The sequence below is a fragment of the Mauremys mutica genome, chromosome 6 (genome assembly GCF_020497125.1).
Source record: "Mauremys mutica isolate MM-2020 ecotype Southern chromosome 6, ASM2049712v1, whole genome shotgun sequence".
NCBI classification, from domain to species: domain Eukaryota; kingdom Metazoa; phylum Chordata; order Testudines; family Geoemydidae; genus Mauremys; species Mauremys mutica.
Genome location: NC_059077.1, coordinates 87,855,305 through 87,881,793, shown reverse-complemented (window position 1 = coordinate 87,881,793; position 26,489 = coordinate 87,855,305). Strand labels below are relative to the sequence as shown.

Sequence of the window (26,489 nt, the reverse complement as noted above, 5' to 3'; positions counted from 1 at the left end):
TTAATTTCTCATTTTGGAGAGAGTAAGAAACACTTTTCTGGCAGGTAGTGTTTGGGTGGGTGGGTTGGTTTGTTTTTAAAGCTGGCATTTGAAAGCTGGTAAGAGGCTTGGATACTAGGAATAGTCCTGGTGAAACTGGATTCATGGGTAAAGTGCAGGTGAGAAAGTCAAAGGTGCTCTGCAAGTAATCCTGTGGACGTCACCACCAAATATGTGGAGGTGGTCGTATGTGTGCCATGGAAACTTCTTAAAGCAGAGTCATTTTTTCCATAGAACAAATTCATTATATGTAGCAGTTTGCATATTGAGATGCACTGAGACATTTCAGACTCATTAAATTAACTATAAGTAAGTTCCAGTGTGTCTTTATGAACAGAACAGAATGTTTAAAGTTTTATCGTGCTGAGACAGGGCACAATCCAGAAATAATATATTTGTAAGACTGGTTTTCGGTCAGTCTTGTAAAGTAAATTTGGCACCTTTTAATATTTTTAGGAACATTCCTTTTTTTAACTCCATTTGGAAATGGGTACAGGGTCTTCACTGCTTTGAGGATCTACCCAACTTTTTTCCCACAAACTCAAAGCCCTGGTATTATAATCACTCCTCTGGTAGAGCAAAGCTAGATGCCCTCACTCACTGCTTCTGCTTACATGAATCAAAGAAAGTGATTAGTGAGATATGAGCTGATCATTCAGTCTCTGCAGCACTGTGACCCATAGGTGCCAACTCTGTGGGTGCTCCGGGGCTGGAGTACCCATGGGGAAAAATTAGTGGCAGCCAAGCTACCCCCCCCCCGAGTGTGCTGCGTCCCCACTCCTCTGCCTACCTCCCAGTGTTTCTCCTCCGGCCATCACCAAACCGCTGTTTGCACACTCCCAGGGGGTGCCGGGGGGAGAGCAGGAACGTGGCGTGCTCAGGAGAGGAGGCGGGGCAGGGATTTGGGGAAAGAGTTGGAATAGAGGCAGGGAGGGGGCAGAGTTGGGGCCGGGACTTTGGGGAAGGTGTTGGAATAGGGGCAGGGAAGGGATGGAGTGGGGGCGGGGCCAGGGGCAGAGTGGGGGTCGAGCACCCACAGAAAACGGGAAGTCGGCGCCTAGTGTGACCACCCTATTGCTCAGAAGCAAAAGACTAATTCAGATCCCCTTCTGGCAGCTACTACACTGTGACAGACCCGCTCCAAGTATTTAAAACGAGTTGAAGTTTCTATGTATGTAATACTAATTCTTCTTTGAGTAGTATCCCTCTGGGTGCTCCACTTCAGGTGCACATGTATCCCACACACCTTTGATTGGAGATTTTCATTAGCAGTGTCAGTTTGACCCACACATGCGCTGCTGGTATCCTTGTGCCCCACACCGAAGCTGTATCAGGCTGCATAGGTGAACATCCTCAGTTCCTTCTCAAACGCGTCTGCCTAACATGGAGCTTAAGTATTGTGAGTGCCTCATCTGGTTGCTGAGTTTGTTCTACTTAATTGAGTTTACTTTAGTTTAGTTAGGTGGTTTTTTTGTAGTAGTTAATTACTGGTTATTGAAATATTGTTTTATTTCCTCTGGAGAAGTCCTCCCTGTGAGGTTTAAATGTTGCCTCGCATGTAGAAAGGCTGTCCCCAGTCAGCAATGGACCCTCTAAGTACGTTCACTGCCTGGGAGAGTCACACATCCCACAGAAGTGTCACTGCTATTTAGCCCTCAAGTCCAAGGCACGGAAGAATTGGGAAATCAAGCTCCATCTTAATGATGGAGCTCTCCTTTCACCCCGTTAGATAGGACTAAATCATTTCATAAATCTCCTAGACTGTTTATTTCCTTTGCAGATAGCTCTAAAGGATCTGCTATTTCTACCCAAAGACAAATGGAAATGGATTTCTGGGTGTAGTACCGCTTGTTACAAGGCTGCCAGCATTCCACCCTTTGCGGGCGTGTCAGCTCACTTGATGAGGTCATAGTCTACATCTATGGCTCTACTTTAAAATGTCCCAGTATCTGAGGTCTGCAAAGCTGCTACATGGTTTTTGGTACATACCTTCTCCAGGCACTGCACCTTAGTCAGTGCCTCTAGAGCTGATGTGGCAGTTGGCAGTGCAATTCTTTCCTCTGTGCTGGACTCTGTTCTGAAACTCGCTCCTGCTTCTGGGGATACCTAAAGAGGCGCACCCCCAGGGACACTACTCAAAGAAGACAGAGGGGTTACTCACGCTGTGCAGTAACTATAGTTCTTTGAGATTGTGGCCCTATGGGTGCTCCTTTACCCACCCTCTTTCCCCTCTGCTTCAAAGTTTCCTTCTGAGACTTGGTGGTGGAGAAAGAACTGAGGATGGTTTGCCTGCACTGCCTGATACAGCCTCAGTTCAGGGTACAAGAATGCATGCATGGGCTACATGGATGCTGCTAATGAAAACCTCTGATCAAAGGCCTGTGGGGTGCATCCGCATCTGAAGTGGAGCACCCATAGGGACACACATTTGAAGAACTATAGTTACTGCACAGGGTGAGTAACCTCTCTTTTCTGATGTCTTCCCCAGATTTATGCCATCATGACAGAATGCTGGAACAATAACGTAAGCCAGCGTCCCTCCTTTAGGGAGCTTGCGGTGCGAGTGGATCATATAAGGGACGACATGGGTGGATAAGAGAACTGAAGGTTGTTCAGAGGACATATGAACACAGAACAAAGTCTGCCCTTTGGGTTGCTGTGGATTATACACATACATCCATCTATCTTTATTGTGGGCAAAACATGTGTGCAAATTATCCTATCAGAACCTGCAAACTGTGAGGAATTCTGATCATTTTCTTCATCAGGATACATTTGCTACTACAAGGACATGACAGTGAAATACTTTAATAGAAAGTGGATTATTTTTCTAAACAGTGTCCTAATATGTGGTCAGTTAGCATCACCAGTATTTGCCTTACTTGGCAATGCAAAAAAAGAGTGACTTACCACTTTGGTAGGGTTTTTAGGGAGATGAAAAGACTGAATGCATTTCCTTGCCAAGATGGAGATGCACAGAATATATTTTTAGTGTTTTCACACTGAATGTATAGCAACTTGGCATCCTGTGTAGTGTGTTGCACAAGGGCTTGTGCTTTATTAATATAGTTTTATAATTTCATTGTCAATGAAGAATTGGCTTCTCTGTAGAACAAATTGAAGGAGGTTAGATAATTTACTAAGCAACTTTCAATGTGCCTGTTTGCGTCCATTATTAGCCAGCGATACACGCAGAGGTATATGTTAGGCTGTTGTGTGATGTACTGTAAATATTTTTAGGGAAAGGGAACAAATATTTAGTTCTATTTGTACAGCAACCCCTCTCCCCCCAAAAAGTCAAATTTTGAAATGGACAAGCATAAAAACAGCACAATCTATTTTCCTACGTTCCCCCCCCCCATGTATCTGTTGTGGAAGTGTTGGATTCTCTCCTCATTTTATAAAAATACAGGCAGCAAGTGGAATTGAAGCTGCTTCAGATAAAGCAATGATTTCAGTGGGCCACTTCTGAGAATGAGAATGCTAAACATGTTATTAACCTTACTACATGCTGCTCTTTTGTCTTTCTGACTTTGTAACCTTCATGTGATGATGAATTTAACTATAAATAAGGATTCTGCTTTGGGGGTTGAACTAAAAATAGAAAATACCTCCAAATCCACAATTCAGTATTAGGATTAACAATGCCCTTCTGCCCCCACTCCCAAAAAGGAGTTTACAACAAAACTATCAGCCATCTTACCAGGACTGCTTGCTGATGGAGTTGTACCATCCCATCCCCTATTTCCTTCCTTTGATAAAATCCCAAGGTTTGGGCAAAGGAAATATCAGTGAGATTTCCCATGCAGAAATTCCTCCACATCAGTCTGAGGTTTAGGAACCAGGATTTGCCACCCTGCAAACAGGCCCAGGCCACACCCTCAGAATTCTGTGGGATCTGCGTGAAGTCAGAGCTACCTGCACGGGGTCCCTGTACCTTGGCTCGGTACTTCCAGTAGTTCTGGCCTCAGTCCCTTTAGCATATGTCAAGGAGCTGTAGAGAAAAGATAAATACAGCTCCAGGCTCAAATGCCCTTTCTGGAGGACCCATGCGCTCCGTCTCCCTGGTCCATTGCAGACCCACATAGAAGGGGTATACAATCTGTTGAGGTTAACTGAGGCCCCCTACCCTGTGAGGGAAGGAAGACCTGTGTATGGAGTGTCCCCTATATGCATATTTCTTGGGGGCACGATCCCCATTATCTCTAGCTGTAAGTCAATGAATGTGGCATTTTCTAATTCAAGCCAGATGATCTTACTTGTTCTCTTAAAATACAGTAGACTGTAAACTAAACTTAACTCTAACTTGCCTTGTTAGAGTGATTGTTCAACTTTGTTTTTGTTGAGCAAATCTCATTTTAGGGGCACCACAACTCAACATTTGTTCTTAGATCCAGATTTCTAGTCAAGTGGAATGTTCATTTTTAAATAAATTGACAGCAAATCAGAGACACAGGAAAATTATTCACAAACATTAAGGAGCACAATAGTGCTGTCATAATGTAAATCTTATAGGAAGATTGTTTTTCAAAAGTACTTCAATTCTAACAATGCTTACCCATTGTTCAGCTTAGCCCAGTGCCAGTAGGAGAATGTTTTGTGCCACTACGGGACACTCCTGCAGGTCTTACACAGGCAAATCTTATGCTGACCAAAACCAGGAAGATTTTGCCAAGGGTAAGAAGTGCAGGATCAGGCCTTCTATCCTGGAAATTATTTTACCAATAATTTATGCTTCTGTTGCCACGTTTGAAACACTTAAAGCATTTTTAAAAAATTAACTTCACCATATATATTTTTCAAGTGCATTTTTTCAAATCAGTACCTGTTGTTGCATTTCTGTACATTGTTTTAGACTTGATTTTAAAAGAAGTTGTGCAAAAGATGTCTTTGCATTTGTAGAGTCTTAACTTTGTATGGTGAGTTTTGTCGGGGTTTTGTTTCGTTTGTTTTGTTTTGTTTTTTTTGGTAACCAAACAAAATATTCTAGCTTTACAAGCATTAAACAGCATTATTGCTGGGATGATAAATGCAGAAATCTAAAATTGCAGTGTATGACACTCAGTAACCCATAGGGGTGGGAATCCATGAAAGTACATATTACTGCTTGATCTCATGTCCTCAATGAGATCAAGCAGTAATATTACTAGTGATATGCTAGGGGAAAAAAGACTTAGGTGCTTATGTCCCTGGTTTAGGCACTTAAAGTCCCAGTTTTGGCTCCATTGCGATTCAAAACATCCTACTAAACTCTGTAGGCACCTGAATTCACTCGACACTGAAGTTTTTTTTAGAGTAAAAGTTCCCTAGGCACCTATGTTTCTTCTTTTGGTCATGTGCTGCCTCATTCTAGCCGACCAGATGCCTGTCTCCTGTCTGAGCCCCAGAATGATTCACTAACCAGGGAAAGACAGGCATTCAGATACCTAAGTTATGTGCAGGTCCTGATCCAGTAGGCAGGCTCAGAGCTTACTTATCAGCTCAAGTCCCATTTGAAATCTAAGTACTGGACCCAGGGTCATGCACCTAGGAAGTCCTGAGTCTAGTCCCCCAGTTCCAAGCATCATTATTTATCAACAGTGCAATAGGAAAGAGTGAGGGAGTCTTACCTCAGACTGTCCCATAGCCCAGTGGTTAGAGGCATTTTAACAACTGGGCTATGGGAGACCCCTGTTCAAATCCTTTCTCCCCTTCTGGCAGAGAGGGGGGGATTGAATTTGGGTCTCCCACATCCTAGTGAGTGCTCTAACTACTGGCTAAGAAGTTATACAGTGGGTGCCACCCTGCCAGCACCACCATTATCTGTGGGGTGAGGCAGGTGCCTAATTGACTCCCTCAAGAAACATCTTAGGCGTCTAAGCCGTCTAACTCCAGGTAGCAGGTTCCTGTTAATGGATTGTTACATAGACATAGGTGCCTCCCTGCAACCTGGTGCCTATCTCCAAGAGAGGGTGGGGCAGAGCTTAGCACAGACATCTCTAGTTGATATCTCCCACTGGCTAGCTTAGGTGGCTCTCTGCCAAGCATGCTGGCTTTTGTGGCTTGCTGCCTGAGGCACCTCTCTCTCCCCAGTTGATTGTATGGGTGCCTAACTCACCTAACTGCTTGGTGGATCGCAGTGGTGTTCCTGTAATTTTCTAGGCTCTAAAAAATAAGGATTGTGACGCTCAGCGTTGCAACACCTAAGTCCCTTTGTTCATCCCACCATAGGTTTCCAATATTTAATAGACACAGAATATAGCTTGTTTATGTAAAAATCTCAGGGACATTTGTGTAATGCAATGAAGAGATCTTCCATACTGGTATTGTTTTCAAGTGAATAAAAGCCCTTTGCTTGTTCTAGTACAGTATGTCTGATTTCATACTCTATTTGATTTCAAAAGTGTAGTGTTAGAATTTACAAGTTTTGAAGTTCTGTATTTTATTAAAAACATTTTTAAAAGCCTCTGTTTTTTTACTTTTTTATATTCCATTTTAATTTTTAGAGAAAAGCTACAAATTCACATCAAATTTTGTTTGTTCAGTTGGACGGGGTAAATTAATCCATTGTAACAATTGTCTGTGTTAAAGGCTTGATCCTGCAAGATGTTGAGCATCTTGTAATCAGTGAAATCATTAGGAGCTACTAGTGATTAGCACCTTCAAGAGTTATGCAACACCTTGCAAGACTGAGAACTCACGGACAAAAAAATTGATTCAGACAGGAAAAAAACCTTTCACAAATATAACTGTTCTGTTGGTTTTAAAGAGGATACAAATGCAGTGACTTTGCTGGACTTGTTAATGCCAAATGTAGTAACCTTTAAAATCAATGCACTTAGGAAGTTAGTTCCTATTAGTTACAGTAGCTCTGTATATACTCTGATATTTTCTTTTACATTATACAGTCTTTGCATTAACAAATAAGCCATAATTATTTTACTTTCTTCAGTTGGCATTCAGTTTGTCACATTTTCTTGTTATTTATAATGCTGTGATTTGTTGTGAAAAAGTGCTCTGTCCTACCCATACATGACTGCTGCTATGGAGTAAAGTGAAATTTTTATTACAGCTACTGCTTTTCAGATTTTTATATTTAAAGAAAAATCATTTTAATATAAATGGAGTATATATTATAAAAAGTCTTTACAAACACAAATGTGTTTTTATTTCCAAATATAATACTGGTCTGTGGTCCACTAATTGTGAATATATTTAGCTTCAAAATTCATTCTTAAGCATATTCCAAAACGTTGCAACAGTCCATGTAATAAGCAACAGGAATGAATTTCCATAAAGCTATGTCCTAATCAGAAAAGAGAGAAATTAGCAGCTAATGAGAGTTTGGACAAATCACAGTATCTAAGAAACGCTTCCATAGTTTTCAGACACCAATTACTGTATATCCCTATGAATATAACTGTACCGACATATTTAAAAAAGTATTAAAATGATTTTAAAAAAATCAGCTTCCTCTAATTTTTGCATATAGTTTTATAACAACCTCCTCCCACCAACTACCCTTGATAACCGTAGGGGAAGATAGGAAGTACTCCTAAGGATTTATCTGAGCCAGTATGGCTATGATGGAATGTGTAAAGGAGAAAAAATACATAAAGTTTACCTGAAAGCAGGATCAGAGACATGAGATAGTGTTTGGCAATCAAAATGAGATGTTTAAAGTATTGAGAAGGGGTATGCATGATGACAGAGGCCAAAAAGAGATTGGAGACTCCTGTCTCAGACAGCTGAGGAGGATATTACACATTTCATGGAAAGACAAAACAAATGTGAGAGTAAGGGAGCTGACAGAGCAGGACATGCTAGAAAATATCGTCAAAGAAAGAAGACTCAGGTAGTTGGGACACGTACACAGACTGGAAGATGGAAGACATGCTAAGCAAGCACTGGATTGGATACGTGAGGGAGGAAAGAGAAAGCATGGATGGCCAAGGAAGAATTGGTAGAAGACAGTGATATTGAATGTGCGGGCATCACCTGGGATGAAGTACCACAACTAGCAAGCGCCTGTAATCAGTGGAGGAGCTGGACTGCCATTTGTGTCAGCAGCACAGGAGGAACTAAGGTAGGAAAGGAAGGAGTGGACTACCACTGTAGTGGTCAGCCCAGGAGCTCACAATCAGAACAGCCTGAGTATAATCAAGGAAGCTCCCTCCTCTGCCCTAGAATTGATCTATTTAAACAAAAAGAGGAAGTTGAGCAAAAGAGTGAGGAATTAAAAGCCATTCAGCTTGCAAATGGGTGGTGATCTCTGTCCCAGGTTCCAGAAGACTATCTTGAGCAGGCTTGGCTCGGAGACTTTGAGTTGAGGAGCTTGTAAATCGGGTCCTGAGGTAAGGGCTTCTGGAACTGTTTATTACAAATTTTCCTTCCGTGAGATACTTATTTTTAACATGTTTGGGTTTTTTTGGTCCCCCTGGCCCAGATCCCTTTTTAGAGAATGTATGTTGCCCCAGTTAGGGGGAAGTTAGCTGGGGTTCACCCACAGTGCCAACCCCAGCCACAAGGCGGCATACTGGGACAAATACTAATTGAAAAAGTTACTTGAAATTGTACAGTGATTTAAGATAAAGTAGTGTATGCAAACTAAAATATGTGCACTGAACATGCCACATACCATTTGAAATATTTTTTCTTTGCTAATGTAGTTACTTCAACTTTTATATTCCCTGCCTTAAATATAAATTCTCCCTTGTTGCATATATGGCCTGACAAGACTGAAGATGCATGAATTCTCAAAACAGATTGCATAAGGTGAAATTCAGTTCTGTGTAGAGGATCAACATGAGGCCTAAGTGAACTAACTGCCAAGACAAAGTGATATTAAAGGAATATAGATATTAGACCCAAACTTGGCTTTCGTAAAACAAGCTTTAGAAATGTTTCCATTAAAGTGCTTGTTTTAAATAAACATTTTCTTGCAGTGTTTGAATTGCAAGCACTGTATCAACTTTGCAAGTAGATGAGAACCTGAATGTTAAATGGACTAGAAAATGGATTACAGACATGAAATTTGAGTATTTTCATTGTCCAAGATCAAAGAAATGTATAAAGTAACTAAATTCTATAACAAAATAGTACATTGCTGCCAAGGTTTTCAGATGTGTGTGCCTAAACTTCAATTCAAGAAAGCATCTCTATTCAGGAAAGGTGCTTAAGCCTGTGCTTACAGTTAACTATGTGCTGTCCTGACTCAAGACCTTATTTGGTCGCCTTTCAAATGCGTTCAACTTCCAGCCTCTCAGACTACCTAAAATTAGGCTCCTAACTCCTTATTAGGCACTGTTATTTTTTTTAATCTTGACCTTAATTTTAAAAATTCAATTTTAATAATCTAACGTGGTAATAGCATAAAGAAATTCTCTTTAGTTGTTCAGTACACATTGACAAGTAAGACGGTAGGAGATGACAAACCCCAATAATAAGAATTGGTATGTTGGAGTACCAGAATGTTAGTTCTAAAATTTTAAAAGGACACAGTCAGGCTGTTAAAATAATCTGAGAATGGACTCTAATCTGAAACATTTTGATTTGAATTACTTAGATTTTTTTATTGTAAGATTTCCTGTAATTCTGAATTGGTGCATATGAAAATGAAGTTATTACTACTCTATTGTCCAGTGACAAAGAGTTAGTGATTAGGTTATTCCAAACTCTGCATTTCCACACTTTTCAGTATCTGACTTGTGGCGTTTTTGTGTAGTTACCTTTGAGTTCCTGGCTTTCAGACATATGTTTTTTTTAAATGTTCAATATGTATTTACAATTTTAAGTTAAATGTTCAAAGGGAAAACACCGTAACGCTTCAGCTTAATGACTTGTCTGGGTGCAACCCATTCCCAACCACTTGTAAATACCGTATATATCTATAGTGAAACATGTCTAAACCATTCAACTAACCAACAAAAATCAGTTGCTTAATGGATTTTTTTTTAATAAAGGTGAAGTAGAACTATACTCAGTATCTTAATCATCCTTGATCCTGAGAGAACCCTGGTAAGAATACCTCACACTCTTATAACAAATGTGTGTATGCATGGAGAGGATAAATTAAATAATGTATAGTATTCATTAATTTGTGAGTGAATTTTAATCAATTCAGTACTTACATTACAGTTGGTTTACTTTCACCCTTCAAAGACTATTCACAAAGTCTCAGGATAATAGTGAAAGACAAACTTCAGCACCCTCTGCAAGTCACACCTCCTGCCTTGGTTAAGCCCTAAATATTCCTTGCTTGTGTTGGGAATTATCTTTCCACTTAATGCTTACCGTAAATTTTATGGTGAGACAGATTTCCTTTTATTTTTTCATATCTTCACTGGTTATAATGTTAAGGTATATGGCTATGTCTGCAACCTTGAATGTTAAGAAAGTTCCAACAGAAAATTCCAATGGTTTGGTCCAAGAGCCCACCTGAATTACACCTTTACACCGTGAGATGCAGGAGCCGGCAGAAAGAGGAAAGGTAGCTCACCTGTGTGCCTAGGTGGATATGCACCAACAAACCTGAAGGGCAGTCCTGGAACAAGGAACAGGTACGTCACTTACTCTGCGTGTTTGTAAATATATACAGTGCAGCTTTTCCTCAGTTTTTTACTTTACAAGTTTAGCAGAGAAAATGTTCTGTCAAGATGGATGGTACATACAGAGCAATTTTCAAATTATCATAATTTAATCAAAATAGAATATTTTTTTCTCAAAGCACTTAAGAAATTTGGTACAGGCTATTTTCTGTGTCAAATTTCAGCTCTCTGCTATAGCTGTTTCTGCAGTAGAACTGCTAAGTGTGAAATTGAGAGAGAATTTGCTCCCTGCTTCCCCACTTGCTCCTAATCAAAATTAGGGGAAGCATTTCTCCTCAAACTCTACCCCTTCTCCTTTATTAGCTACTAAGTCTAGAAAAACTCAGCCTGAAACTTGAAAAATTCATTAAAATGAGTGACTGGAAGCAGGGTTTAGAATGGAAAAAAAAAAAGCACCCTTAACTAGCAGTGGGAGCTACAGTGAACATACATTATCACTTACAGTTACCCTTCCCAGAGCAGCTCTCATTCACTGCAGCTATGTATAGTAGAAGAAAAGCATATTTAACAATTAGTAATATAAATTGCCATCCCATTGAAATGTAAATGTTATGAAAGCTAAAGGTTGATAATATCCACATTTAACAGCTGTTTTTTCCATCCTCTTTTAAAATACCGTGGAGTTTTCACTCTTATCAGTGAAATCTAATTGATGGGAATAATTACAAAATTTGAGGATGAAGGGAACATGGGAGATACACTATTGATTTAGTGAAGCATTCGTTTAAATTATCTAATTTAATTGTTAAAAATGTACATGGATTGAAAACTAGCTGAAAGACTAAACAAACAGTCATCATAAATAGTCTTCAGTAATTGTAGTGCTACAGCAATTGGTGTTAGGTCTGGTACACTGGCAACTATTCACTGCCATTTTCACTAGTCTTGAAGTAGGAGGTATGTAACACTAATTTCAAAGTTACAATAAGTGAAGATGCATTTTAAATACCAGAATTTAGAGGGACCTCAAATGGTTACAAATATTAGAAGAAAATAAGTTAGTATATCTGAAGAGGATAAAGAAAAAAATCTGGATACCACGACCATTAAGAGAAAAGTAACAGTGGAAGACAAATGAAACAGTAGTTAGTAATTCAACAGTAAATCTGGAATATTGCACACAATTGAATACTGCAGTACTCTAGAAATGTAGATAAATTGGAAGGTGTTCATAGAACAAGTATGAATAGATTAAAGGTGCTAAATATCTAACACTTTGGCTAAACAACAAGTGAGGAACAGATGGCACAAGATAAACCTAGATTCCTTGAGATGTTAATTCTTTAACCAGAGATTATTCAGGGCAGTACAGAGATATACAAGTAGGAAAGAAGTCAAAGGAAAGTTTAAGCCGAATGAGAAAATTTTGTTTTAAAATGTGGTATTTAGGAAATAATTCTGTAATTGGATGGAGATGGTCTGGATGTTGTACTAGATCATCTTACTAACTTCTGTTAGTGTGGCATAGAAGCCAGTTAGCCAACTTGGTATTATTTGAGTTTCAAGTTACAGAACACCCTTTCAGCTAGAATTGGTCAAAGTCTCAGCTCTTTAAAGGATTCCCTAGGTATTGTTTCCAATGGAAGGGGAAAAACAACTCTATTGCATTTATATAGTGTAACATACTTTAATTACCATTGAGGTTTCTCCCTGAAGTGTTACAAAGAGGTGGTGTGAAAGTCTTCTTATAATTTTAAAGACAAAGCCTTAAAACACAGAAAGTAAAGGTTTACTAACACAGTTAGAGCAAAGGTTACTGCAGCAAAACAAAGTTCTGATTACCATAAGTTTTGAGTTTTTAGAGAAAAAACAGTAACATACAGCTGCTTGCAGACAAAATTGCCATGTTATTGAGACTGTTTTGCTCCCTACATGCAGTACTTGATCAGGCATCACTGCAACTAACATTGAGTTCATATGTCTAAAATAAATACAGAAATACAATTTTAATCTCAGCATAGTGTACTGATCTCAGCTTTGGTACAGCCCCATTTGCAGCACACTCCTGCTACCCCCATTGAGAAGTCTCGTTTTCTTCTGGGATACTTGGCCCAAGGAAAACTGTTTGACCTCATGGGATTGGCAATCCCTGTTCCACCTCTGTTCTTCCAGGCAGCATCCTCAACCTGGCGAACATATTCACTGAAGTCATCTGACATGGGTACATACTCATTATAATCATATAAACTAAACAAATCCTTCAATATCAGCTGTCCAAGCGGTACACTGGCTCTTTGCAGCTGCTCCAATCCAGGACCTAAGAATGACTGCAACTTCAAGTTCTCCAGTTCTTTGTTACTGGTGGCTTGAGAAGAATCTGTTTAAAATAAAAATGAAGATTTTTTTTTAATTCCAAAGTTGTTAGGGGTCATTATAGTGTTCCTAAGGGTGGAAGGTCATGGTTAGAAGTTGCATCAAAATCATTCAGCTAATAATGAATCATTATTAAGGCTGCGAGTTTATCATGGAGGTCACAGAAGTCACGGAATCCCCTGCTCAGGCAGCCCCTGGGCCAGTTGCACCGGCCACTGCTGGGGCAGCCTCGGGCCACTGCTGTCCCACCCCAAGCAGCAGGAGGAGTTTGGGTGTGGGAGGGACCAGGGGGTTGACACATGGAAGGGGGCAAGGGCTCTAGGTGGCACTTAGCTGGGGAGGGCTCCCCAGAAGCAGAAACATGTCCCTGCCTCCGCCCCTGGGCACTGCCCCCGCAGCTCCCATTGGCAACGGTTTCCGGACAATGGGAGCTGCGGAGCTGGCAGCGTGCGGAGCTAGGAGTTTATGGAGGGATATGTCGCCACTTCCAAGAAGCCAGATAGAGAGCTTGCCAACCCCACCTCCCTCCAGCACCCACGGTGCCCCCTCTCTGCACACCTGTAGCACTCCTAAGATTGTCAGGGGTATAGTACAAGTCATGCCGTCAATTTTTTGTTTAGTGCCCGTGACCTGTCCATGACTTTTACTAAAAATACCCGTGTCTAAAACTTAGCCTTAATCATTACCTAAACACAAGACAACAAGAACAGCACTCCCACTACCCTGGCTGACAGGGTTGTTTTTATGTAACTGTTGTTTTAATCAGGCTAGTTTTGTAATAAACATGTACTTAGCATAACTACAACAGTGTGGCTGCTGTAAGCGACATACATGATGAGGCATCCTTTTTCCACAAGGACACCATGCAGTTTACATGCAGTTTTAGGTGGGAAGTCACCACCTGTGTGCTATTCTTCTATAACGAGTAATTAAGCAGCTATGAGATAGAGGCAATTTCCTAAGATAACAGTTCTCAAACTTTAGCAATCCAAGGACCCTCATTTTGATTTAAAATTTTTCATGGCCCCCCCAAACCCACCACTCAGCCCCAGGCCCTGCCCTCCACATTACCCCTTCCCAAAGCCCCACCTTTTCCTGCCCCCACTCCACCCTTCCCCCTCCTTTTCCATGCCTCTTTCCACCCCATCCCCACTCCTCCCTCTCCCTCCCAGTGCCTCCTGCACACCACTGAACAGCTCTTCCCCAGCCTACAGGAGGCACTGGGAGGGAGAGGGAGGAGTTGATCAGCTGGACTGGTGGCCTCAGACCTGATTCCGCCCTCTCCCCTGAGTGCTCCCTGCTCCTCCCCCTCTCTCCCAGCACCTCCTACATGCTGCTGAATAGCTGTTCCTCGGTGTGCATGAGGTGCTGGAAGGGAGGGGGAAGAGTTGAGTTGATAGTGGGACCCATGGAGCCCCTGGAGTACCCTCGCTGACCCCCGTTTGAGAAAAGCTATCCTAGGGATTGACTGGCTGAGAGAAGGTAATGGTCCACAGCTGTGCTCTTAACCCTATGCCTGGATCATCTATTATAGCAAAGTGTGTGTTGGGTAGTTAACTGGACTGTCTTGAACTTCCAACGCCAGTACAATACTTTGTATCCCCACACAAGCACTGAGTTGTGGTTACAAGAGTTTTTTGCAACATCTGGGATGAGGTCTTTAACAATGGTCCAACTGAGTAAGTGCTCTCCCCAACACTTTTCTGACCCGCAGTAGTAGGTATCCTTCGGTCTTGAGAGGACCATGGGTATCCACCCAGAGAGAGAGAGAATTTACTCAGTTGGTTTTATGGCAGCCGCAGCTGTGGCTGAAGAGACCCACTTGAGAGAGAGAATCTCTGCTGCATCTGTCACATTTAAGTGACGTTTCGACCCTTTGGGCTCTGCCTTCTGCAAGTTCTTTTCTCCTTTGCTAAGCTGGACAGCTTCCTCGCGTAACTCTGGAGACCTTTGTTTCCAAAGGCTGTGGTCTTGAGTGTGATCTTCCCATTTGTCCACATCCATTTCTTTGAGCTCTCACTTGAACACATCCTTGAACACAATTTTGGGCATTCTTTGGGTCTTTTTCCAGATGCCAATTCGCCATAGAGGATGTTCTTTAGGTTACACCCATCATACATTCGGCAAACATGCCCAAGCCAGCAGAGGCATCTCTGTCTGAGGAGTGTTTGCATGCTGGGTATGCTGGCCTGCTTGAGCACCTCAGTGTTGGTGACACTGTCCCTCGAGGAAATGCCCAAGATTTGACAAAGGCAACATATCTGAAAGCTGTTGAGCCTCTTTTCTTGATGAGAGTATAAGGTCCATGTCTTGCTCCCATACAAAAGTGTGCTGATAACACGTGCATGATACACACAGATCTTGTGTGGTCTATCAGTTTGTTGTTTTGCCATACCCTTTTGCTCAGTCTAGACCAGAGGTTCTCAAACTGGGGGGTTGGGACCTCAGGGGGGTCACGAGGTTATTACATGGGGGGTCACGAGCTGTCAGCCTCCACCCCAAACCTCACTTTGCATCTAGCATTTATAATGGTGTTAAATATTAAAAAGTGTTTTTAATTTATCAGGGGGTCACACTCAGAGGCTTACTATGTGAAAAGGGTCACCAGTACAAAACACTGAGAACTACTGGTCTAGACATTGTTGTGGCAACTTTTCCAGTGCAGATATTGAGTTCTGTTTCAAGTGAAAGGTTGACTGTGATAGTGGACCCCAGGTATGTGAACTCATTCACCACTTCAAGTTTAGAGTTGTTGATCTTGATGGAGGGTGCTTCCTAAGCTCCATGATGGTACATTATGTGTGTCTTTTTTAGGCTTAGGGTAAGTCTTGGCAGGCTTTGGAAAAACTATCCATAAGGTTTTGGAGACGAGCTTCTGTGTGGGTTGTCACTGCTGCATCATTAGCAAAGAGGCAGTGTTGGATAAGGGCCTCCTGAGCCTTAGATTTAGCTCTGAGTCTTGCAAGATTGAATAGCTTTCTATCACATCTCATGTGCAAGTAGATTCCCTCAGTTGTGGAGAAGAATCCACAAGCATCATATTTGTGTTTGTCCTCCAAATCCATTCCATTCCAAACTCATTTAGTTACTCAACATTCCCTAACTGTGCTAAGCAACATGGCAGGTGCTTTAGGAGACACAGAACATACATCTATGATTGTAAGGTGTGATGAGTATAAATGTCAAAATGGCTCTATCAAACAATGTTGCTATGTAGAAGCACCATCCTAGAGGTTGGCAAGCTTCCTACTGTGTGGACCACCTTTTCAATTCTTATTGACTACTATTCTTGATTGCATGAACCACTGTCCCTGTAAGGGTGCATAACTCACCCCTGCAGCACCTCCTGCTGGTTGTCTCTGGGAATTAGCGTTTCCAGCCTCCTGAGCACTCTCTGTAGGCTGGTGTCCCACTACCGCTTGGCTCCCTGTGTCCCTCACGGACGTGGTACCCTGTTGTCTGTGGTGCTGCCCCCTGGCAGTAACCCACTCTCTCTGAGTCTCCCCACCCAGGGGAACCCCCAGCCCCTATTCCCACATCGCCTCAGTCGTGGCTACCGCCAGTCACCGTCTAGCCCCTGCGCCCTGTGGGGGGACTGCAGTCTATCAGCCAATCATCACAGGCAAAAAGGGGTTTGGACCTGCTGCCTATGGGCTGCCCCTTCAACCCAGTACCTAATAGACCTTACCAGGCCTGCAGTCTGGGGCTTTCCTAGGCCAGAGCTCCTCAGCTCCCTTGGCCTTTCCCCAGTCCTGCTCCACTCCAGATACCTGGTTAACCTCCCTGCAGCCAGGCCTTTCTCTCTCTGAACGCAGAGAGAGACTGCTGAGTGCCTGGCTCCCAGCCTTTTTATACAGGGCTAGCTGAGGCCTGATTGGGGTGTGTCTCAGCTGCGGCTGCTTCCCCAATCAATCTAGTAGCTGCTTTCCCTGCCACAGCCCTCTCCCAGGGCTGTTTTAAGCCCTTCAGGGCAGGAGCGGGGTAACCACCCCGTTATAGTGCCTTATTTGCAGACACTACCAGTTGCTTACATAGGGTAATGTTAGGAAAGTATTTATATTTTCAGCTAATGCTTTGGCTCTTTGTTTAATCTCTCCCTCCCATCTGCTCTGTTTCTCTCAACTGGAAAGAAGGAAGGTTAGCAGCTTAGTTACACACCAACTCTGTGCAGGCCACAATTTGGGAACTTCTGTGGGTGGCTAAAAGAACAAAGCAAGACAACCACCTGTTTCATGAACTCTATCAATGAAAAGTTTCCCTCATGTAAGTGTAAGCACAGTCAGTGTGGGGATATCACAAGCACCAACAACCTAGACTGTAAAAGCCATTCCATGTGAAATCCCTATTTTCCCTTCCTTTGATGGTAGGCAAAATCCTTTTGTATTACAGTTTCTCTTATCTACTCTTGGGGCCCTAAATAACGTTTTTCTTTATAATTTCAGCAAAATCAATTCAGGCACTGAACTAGGAGCATGGCAGAAAAGTGCCCTTTGGGGGAAAAAATAGTTAAGATGCTGCTTTGCCTCAAATGAACAGATTTGTTTTTAAACTTCATCCATGTCTTGAACTAAGTCCTCTGAAGACAAGTCATTTCAACAAAATGTATTAATTTTTATTTAAACTTGTGAGTATACCCAACCAGAACGGAGTGATATGCAAAAAAATACATGTACTGGGTAAGATTGTCACCCCTGCTTCAGCCTTTTTCCATGGGGTAAACGGGATAGAGTGGTATTATGGGGCCCTAAGAGCTCAGTATCCCGTCAACAGAGGATTTCCCCAGCACAGGGACTGCATAAGACAGACATAAGTACCCCTTCCAAAGCCCTAGTGTAGGAAGCATGTCTGGGCTCTTCTAGGCAGTGCTGCAGCAAAGAGAGGCTGCCATAACTTAAACAAGCCCCTACAGCTAAGTAACATCAGAGCTGCTCCAGCCCCTGAAGCATCACCAGGAGCAGGAGAGTACAAAAGTGGGTTAGTCACCTCAGCCAGCCCACCCCACTTCTCTAGGCTGAGGGTTCTGTATTGTACCTCTTAGAGGTGCAAAATAGAACCTTAGCCCCCATACTTAACATGCTACTTGGGGAAGCACCATACCTATAGTTTCTCATCGACTACTATGTCCTTCCAAGTCATTGATAATGGGCTGTTATTATGACTATTCTTCCTCAGAGGTTTTGGGAACCATGTAGAGTTTGTTAGCTTTTAAGGGTTGATCAAGACAAAAGCTCTTATGGCTGCCATGAAATTGAATGACTGAAAGATTAATGCTGTAAGCCCATGAGCACTCATGATGCAGTCTGTTTATCAAGATCAGTTCCATCTCAATCCCATTCAGAGACCCTAATACTAGATGATAGTGCATCCATCCAAGTTTGGAGTGAGAAGGCATATTTTTGAGGCAAACCCTTGTCTACCTAAATTTTTATCTTACAGAAGCTACAGTGGCATGAATGCTGATGACTTGCTGTTGAAAAGCATGGCTGTGCCTCTAGCTAAGAGAGAGGTCAAAGCAGGAGACTATGAGGAAAATAAAACAGTTATAGGTTTAAGGTTCCTAGATGGCCCTAGTACATGTACTTTTGTCACCTTTTTTTTAAAAAAGTACCTTTTCCTTTGATTTGATCTTTCTGATGGATTATATTTCAGAACACAAGGATAAATCAAATTATCTGATTTTCCTGAGCCATCCAGCTATTACAAGAGTACATGTCCATTTCTACCCTGCTGCTCAGATAAATGGGAAAAACATATTGAGTACTTCAAATACAGCAGAATAAGTTAGGTGCCTACTATCAAGAAGGAACTTTCTGATGCTTGAGGATTGCATTGACTAAGTCCTAAGTCCTATTGCCCTAAGTCTGTACAACTTTCTTACAAGGACACTGCTCTTGTCACACATTTGCAGAGCTGCTCTTTCACCCCAGTTTATTAGAAATTTCAGTATTTGCTTAAGCACTTGTTTTACTGATGCTGGTTATAGTTCAGAGTACATAGGTGTCTTGAACTGATTTTATAGTAACAGGTTTAATGGCTAGTGTAAATAAAATAACCTTTAAATTGCATTACTCCAAAGGAAATCTTTTCAAGCTATAATTTTGTTATTCAATTAGTATTTACAATTAATCCCTTTTACATGAAGACAATTTTCTTTAAAAAGATCTTTCAGAATAAATTAACCCAATAAATAGAAGAGCAAGTCTAGCCTCCTCCATCCATTTAAATACCTGTATATGATCTAGTGTATACAGTGTGGTGGGGACCTTAGTAGTGTTGCAGAACATCTTTTTAACTTTGTGCTGTAAATATTATTAATCTATTTTGTATTTTATATTTTGATAAAGGAATTCTGCCTAAACGAAATATAAAATCCTTGATCCATATAAGTGCTTGTCTACACAAATATTTAGTTTGCAGCAAGCTATTATGTGAATCTTTCCCCTACTAGCCTGCTACAAACTAAGTGTCCATGTGGACCCTGCTGACTCTTTGAAATGAATGGCATCAGGGTCCACACGGACAGTTAGTCCATGGCAGATTCACACCCCAGCTTGCTGAGAACTAAATGTTCATGAAGACCAGTTCTAAGTAACCAAATAATATAGCATTCAAATGTGAGGAAGCTATCATACCTGGAATGGAAAAAATTAAATGAGTAACTATACCAAGGCCCAGTTCCCCAAAAGGACTCAAGCACCTAGCTCCAAAATTTAGGCATCACTGAGATCCCCACAACACCTGCTCAGCTGTCACCAATTCTGGAAGTGACTGTAAAAGTCCCCATGGTTTCTGCCTCTGGATAGGTGCACATCTCAATCTAGGGTGATAGATAGCAAGTGTAAAAAATCAGGACACTTTTTTTTTGGGGCGGGGGGTGGGGAATAATTGCATATACAAGACAAAGCCTCTAATATTGGGACCTTTGGTCACCCTAAGCCCAGGGCTCCCTAACACAGCTCAACTGACTCAAGTCCCACTAACCCTGCGCTTAACCTGCGGTGCAGACTCACCCAAAGTGGCCACTGATTCTCCCACCTGGCTTTATAATCACCCCCACCCCCACTGCAGGAGATAGGTGAGGGGGGCACATGGGAAACTGCACCAGATCAAGGCACCACCCGCCCCTGCTCTCTGCCGTGGCCCCCTTGGTGCCTTCCCTGCCTCTGGCCGCAGCAGGCTGCAAGCCCTGGCCAAATGCCCTCGTTGGGTCATGGCTGCAGCCCGGGCAGAGCGGCTGCGTGGAGGCAGCATAGTGGGGGCTGGGGAGCTATTTATCCCGCTGATGCACGCGGCGCCTGACACTGAATGGAGCCCACACGCTGCAGAGAACTGTCCACATGGTGAGTGGGGAACGGAGCTATGCCGTCTGTGGGGCGGGGCAGTGCCAGGGCCCTCTCTAGCCACCTGGAGCCAGGCAGCAGCGGCTCCCAGGAAGCATCCAGCAGGTCCCTCTGGCTCATAGGGTCAGGGTGGGGTGGGGGGGCGGAGGGCTCTCTGCCTGCTGCTGGCGCCTGCAAGCCCCACCCCTGCAGCTCTGATTGGGCAGGAGGGAGCCGGTGCAGCACACGGAGACCCCCTCTGCCTAGGGGCCGCCAGCACTGCCGGCTCCTGCCAGTGGGCAGGCGCGCCGCTGGGAGCGACCTCAGGAAGCACCTCCATGCCAGCCCCGGCACTTTGGCGGTGATGGTGAGCAGTCCGTGATATCGGGACAAAGGGCGTCACAACCGATGTGCAGTCGGGACATGGGACAAATGTGTTAAAATCGGGACTGTCCCGATAAAATCGGGACGTCTGGTCACCCTATCTCAATCTCATGTCTAAATCCCAGTGGGGTCCTTTGCCTATCTCACCTGCAGGGCCCAATCAGGTAAGTGTTCTCAAAGCACACCTAACTCTACACCTATAAAAGCAGCAAAGAGTCTTGTGGCACCTTATAGACTAACAGACGTTTGGGAGCATGAGCTTTCGTGGGTGAATACCCACTTTGTCGGATGCATGTAGTGGAAATTTCCAGGGGCAGGTATATATAAACTTATATAAGCTTTCCAGGGGCTTATATATACCTGCCCCTGGAAATTTCCACTACATGCATCCGACGAAGTGGGTATTCACCCACGAAAGCTCATGCTGCAAAATGTCTGTTAGTCTATAAGGTGCCACAAGACACTCTGCTGCTTTTACAGATCCAGATTAACACGGCTACCTCTCTGATACTCTACACATATAGTGGAGAGATCAGGGACAAGTGAATGAAGACGTCTCTCACGCTTCAGTCCAGTGGTGAGGGCACTCGCCACATCTCAGATGAGTACCCTCAGCAATGGACTATTGAGCCATTCTCACACTCTTTGGTCCAATATTTAATTATTTATACAAAATTAAATAGCTTCAATAGGAAAACTTCTGAGAGCCACAGCAGAAAATTCCAGACCCCAATAGTTGGGGCACTCACGTGGGGGGTGGGAAACCCCCATCCAAATCCCTCTTCTTCAGGGAGAATCAGGAACTCGCACATCTGGGAGGGTGCCCTCACCACTGGGCTAAAGGTTATAAGGGAGTTGCTCTATTTCTCTCTCACCCTCCACCCCCAACCATTTTGTGTGGAGTTAGATGTGCACCGTCGCTGTTTTTGCGAGAAACAGATTAGGTGCCTGATATCAGAACAGGGTTTCTGGCTGCAGACCTTAAGTGCCTTCCTCTAGCTTGAGCTTGGGCATCTAACTCCCTGAAAGAGGTGGGGCTTCAGACACACCCTACTCTTCAACTCCCCACCACCACAGTGCTGGTTTTTGTGGATCCCATTCCCAGGTGTGTAAATCTTTCCATGCATTGTATACAGAGCCTAGATGCTTAACTCAGGATCTGAGGATTCTGAGGTAGCTAAGTGCCTAAAAAGTTAAGCATTGCAATATTCAGCCTTGCACCACACAAGTCCCTTTGCGGATTTACACCTAAGTTCCTTTTTCTGTCTAAAAAAATGTAACACTGCTGAAATAACTGAAGTAAAAGGTGTAAGAGTAACAGGGTGAAATTGCTTTTTTTGGGAGGGCTGTTGAGTGGGGAGAGATGACTAGTAGTATCAGACTCCGAGACTTGAAGACTAGTTTGTGGAGCTGAGAATTGGAAAGTGATCCCTTCTTTCAGTAGCACATTATAGAACAAGTCATGTTTGGTCCCATTCTTATTTAGCAGGGTACAATTAACTCTTATGGACTTCAACAGGGGTTACAGTGTTTTGTGGCAAGAGAACTTCTCTATTTGTGACATGCGGAATGCTGAAATAAGTTTGGGAAGACAGTGGAGTAATGTTTTTTGGTTTTTCAGCTCAGAAGGTGTATTTCATGCTCCTGTAGGCACTTGGTAAGACCAGGCTGTCAGAATAATCTGTGGCCAAACACAGCACACTCTGATTAGCACATCTGTGGCAAATATTATGGTAATAGGTTTTTTCTTTGTTAAAACAATGCTTTTAAAATGTGGTTTATCAATTATGTGATATATAAATGTACAAACTAAGTATCAGGTAGAAACAATGCCTTTGTGTGTGCATCAAACTGATGAATAGTTATGAACTATAACAGTTTGTCTGTATGCAGGACAATCTCAGTCAGATTAATAAGCAAAAAGCTACATTGTAAGCTCTTTGGAGCAGGGACAGTCTTTGAGTTATGTTTCTGCAGTGCCTAGCACAATGGGATTTTGATCCATGTGTGGGGGTTCTGGGTACTGCTATAATACAATAAAAAAACTCCGGAAATAATGTGACTACAGAAACATGGTAATAAATGTATACTTTGTTCAACAGTTAGTTGTTAAAACTAAACACTAACAATAAATACAGTACAGGTTGACTAATCCGGAAGTGCTTTGGAGTCGGTTGCTATTTCTGACTTCTGAATACATAATAGGAATCATTTTAATATGACTTGAACAACAGTGAAAGTGTTTAATCTTTAAGCAAATACACCTTTTATGACATGGGTTCTCAACAAATTTTTGGTGGCCTCAGAGTGCGGCCATCAATTATTGCTGATGGCTCCTCTGACAAATTTTCCCTAATATACTTAATGAACTTTAGGAAAAACAAATATGCACATATACATGTCCAAATCATTGTAATCTACCAATTTAGGGTTGGTTTGTTTTTTGCAGGCTCAATAATAAAAATAATGTACAGTTGTCGCTATTCTTTATTGGACCTAAACAGCATAGAAACACAAATAAGGTGCTTTGAATGTTCTTGTTTTTTTTCTTATTGTTTCTTTTGCCAAGACTTGCTATCGCCTATGTGTGCTGTGAAAAGTGATATTTGTATGTTTGTTAGTACAGGTGAGTCTCATCTTACGCGGGGGTTCCATTCCACGGTTAGCGTGTAAAGCGAAAACCGCGTATAGTCAAAATTGCATTGAGTTGAATGGTGGGCGGAATTGCCCACACTACAAGTACAGTATTAAAATTTATTTTTCTCCTTTTTTTTTTTTGTTTTGCCAACCGCGTAAAGCTGAAATCGCGCATGTTAAATGCTTGTAAGATGTGACAGACCTGTATCACTTTTCACAGCAGATTTACTCAGCTCCGGCAAGCCTGGGGACAAATTAAGCCCTGGATGGGGAGGTGAGTACACAGGCAGTAGGGGTGATGGGGCACCGGGGGAGGCAGCAGGGGGCCGGGAGGGAGCTTGGACCTAGAGCCTGTCACCATGCAGTCAGGGAACGGAGCCTGAAGCCCAATGCCAGGGGACAGGGCCCAGGGACAGAGCCTGAAGCCCCGTGGCTGGAGCCTGCCACCCAAGGGCTGAAGCCTCACCCCACTGCCCTCCTAAAGGTAGGGAGCTCACTGGCTGCCTGCTCCTCCAGCTTGGTGCTCCAGAGTGGGGCAGGGCCTAACCACTGCTGGCAGCCCCTGGGTAAGGGCTGCTTCTTTGCCCCCTCCCCCAAATCACCACCCAGAAGGCTGTGGCTGCAAGAAAAGCCCCTGGTGGCTGAACTAGAGAAATGCTGCGAGCGTAGCCATGATTCGATGTTGTTGTTGTTTTTCCTGGGATGATGAATTAAACAAGTTTCACTAACAGAAGCATTTATTTGAACATGTCCCATCATTAGCAAAGTAGAAGTGACCCCATGTGTTTGTGGGTTTTTAGGTGATTTGTGACAGTGCTCTGTTCTTGCCATATGGACTGACTGAAGAGCATCAGCGGCAACCCCTTACCACCATATTCAAGATGGAAGAGGGGTAAGTAGTAGAGCTTTCTCTGAAGTGTGTGCCCATAACAAGTATGTGGTTAATTTCACTTGTTTAGAGTCTAAGCCGAGAGAAGACTGAGCACTTACCCACACTACAGATGCTAGGGCATTACAGGCGCGTTAGGCACGCGCTGCAGTGCCTCAAGGGGTTTTGCTGTCACTGTGGTTAATCCACCCCCTCAGAGGCAGCAGCTCGGTCAACAGAAGAATTCTGTCAGCACAGCAGTGTCTAGACCAGGGCTAAGATGGGCTTCGCTACATCTCTCGAGGGTGTGAATCCCCACCCCCCTTGAGCACCAGCGCTGGGTCAAGCTCAGTTGTAGGTGTACAGCAGCCCTTTGTTTCCCAGTCTGCCAAGCTTCTTGGGGAGAAATACGGGTTTTCTCTACCCTCGCCTGCAACTAGCAGCGACACTTGCTGAGAACCGTGCCCCTTTCCCCGCTGGCCGGAGCTGTTAAATGGAGTAAGAAGGTCTCGCTCTCTCCTAGGTACTTGTATGGGGACCACGAGGGTAGCCCCTGAGCACACGCGAATGGGAGTGACTTTACCCCGGCCGGGGCAGCCCTGTCCGTGCGCGAACGGCCGCAGCTAACAGAGCGGGACCGGAGGGGCAGTGCCTCGCCAACGTCCCGCTCGAAGGCTGCGCGGGAGCAGGGACGGCCACGTCCCAGGCGCGTGTCTTACCCTTCCTGGCGCGTACGGGTGGGTTTCGCGCTGGTCCCCGGGCCAAGGGCGCAGCAGGCTCCCCAAGAACGAGGGGCAGAGATAGGGAAGTTGGCCGCTTCCCCTCATCGGCCGTAGCCGGGCGGGGGGAGGGAGGGGGCGACGTAGGTTCTCGCTTTCAAAAGCCGAGACTGCGCCTAACGCTGCCCCGTCCAATCAGCAGCCGCCGCCCCGGCCCCGGCCCCGGCCGTACAAGGGCACCGCGCCGCCCCCGCCGCCACGACGCGTGCGAGCCCGGCCGGCTCACCTCACCTCGAGCCGGGCTGCAGGGGGAGCAGGTCCCAGCGCGGTGCCCCGCCCGTGCCAGCCCCTCCGTTTGCAGCCGGGGGGCGCACACCGCCTTCCCCGGCCCCCGCGCTCCCGGTCACTCACCAGCGCCAGGGAGCGGCTCCTCCGCCTGCAGGGCCAAGCGCTTCCAGCGGGACCCGCCGCAGGTGAAGATCACGGCGCGGATGAACTCCCGGCCGCACAGCTTCACCCCGTACTCGCCGCCCGGCCCGGCGCCGCCCCCGCCGCGGGGCACCGCTGCCGCATCCGGGGCGCCCTGCGCGCCCAGCTCCGCCGGCAGCCCCGCTAACAGCAGCCCCGCGCACAGCACCCGCAGCCTCATCCCCATCCCGGCGCGCGGCCCGGACCCGCCCTAACACCCGCCCGCTAGACGGTTACACACCGCCTCGCCTCGCGCCAACCGCCCGCCTCGTGCTGCGCGCCCGGCACTCGCCGACTCCCGCTTATATACAGTGCGGAGCGCGGCAGGCGCTGAGTCAGCCACGCGCACAGCCCAGCTCCGGGGGCGAGGGGGGCACAGCTCGCCCCCGCCTCCCTGCGCCTGGCCCCACTGAGCTATTGGCTGGCGCTGCGTGCCCGCGCTCCCATAATAACCCCACACTCACAGTGGAGACTCCCTCCCCTCCCGCCTTTGCAAACCAGCCCTAAAGGAGCAGCGCTAGCACCAGCCGCTGTCCTGTTACTTTTGCATCATGCACAACCACCCCTGAATACAGGCATTACATCTTGAATAGTGCGTTGTAAAGAAGCATTGCTATATAAATCCTGTAACTTTAAATCAACTTTTCTACAGCAGGCATAACCAACACTCTTTCAATGATGTGCCATTAATTTCATTCTAACTGGAGGCTAAGTCACGGAAGCTGTTAATCACAGGCAGGAAAGCTGTTCAAAACAAACCTATACCCAAGAAAAGTAGCTAAAATAGTTGTATTGCAAGTTAACAAATTAGCGTAATATATTTTTTGTGTTCAAGCATTTGTAATAGAATTATATAGGCAATAGCAAAGAAGCAAAATTATGTTTAGTTATGAGACATATACGATACTGGTAGAGATGTTACTGCTATAGTCAATATGTTGTTCCAGTATAAGTAGTTCTTTTTAGAAGTTACTCTCACGCTTGAATTTTGAGGGGAAAAAACCCTCATGTGTACTTAATGTTAGACTGCATGCAGCCAAGAAAACAAAACTAATCACTGCTACACCTCATACCTTTCCTAGAGCTGTGTATCTAGCTGTAACTCTTTCCTTTCAATTGCTTGTCAACCTTTATTTACATTTTTAGGGCTAAAGAC

The 26,489-nt window shown here is 44.2% G+C and overlaps 2 protein-coding genes across 3 annotated transcripts in view; one reads left to right on the top strand and one right to left on the bottom strand.

The window, feature by feature from the left end:
- The window catches only part of JAK2 (Janus kinase 2), a 148,005-nt gene extending 141,521 nt beyond the window's left edge, over nucleotides 1-6,484 (top strand). For both annotated transcript variants that reach the window (XM_045021258.1, XM_045021259.1), the window contains one exon: nucleotides 2,528-6,484. In XM_045021258.1, the coding sequence (XP_044877193.1) occupies nucleotides 2,528-2,635 (108 nt within the window). In that variant the 3' untranslated portion in view covers nucleotides 2,636-6,484. The remainder of the gene's footprint in view (nucleotides 1-2,527) is intronic.
- A 3,681-nt stretch (nucleotides 6,485-10,165) lies between these two features.
- Nucleotides 10,166-25,578, bottom strand: LOC123372330 (relaxin-3-like). Its single transcript, XM_045020358.1, has 2 exons — nucleotides 25,277-25,578; nucleotides 10,166-12,942 (listed from the first exon to the last, which is right to left on the bottom strand). Exons 1-2 carry the CDS (start codon nucleotides 25,518-25,520, stop codon nucleotides 12,578-12,580), a joined length of 609 nt encoding a protein of 202 aa, XP_044876293.1. The 5' UTR covers nucleotides 25,521-25,578; the 3' UTR covers nucleotides 10,166-12,577.
- Between the last annotated feature and the right edge of the window lie 911 nt (nucleotides 25,579-26,489).

What these genes read in the sequence shown, in the direction of transcription:
- LOC123372330 (XM_045020358.1), bottom strand. Translation starts at nt 25,520, where the DNA reads ATGGGGATGAGGCTGCGGGTGCTGTGCGCGGGGCTGCTGTTAGCGGGG. An exon ending in GGAGCCGCTCCCTGGCGCTG is followed by an intron (nt 12,943 to 25,276) that starts GTGAGTGACCGG and finishes TATTTTAAACAG; the next exon opens with ATTCTTCTCAAGCCACCAGT.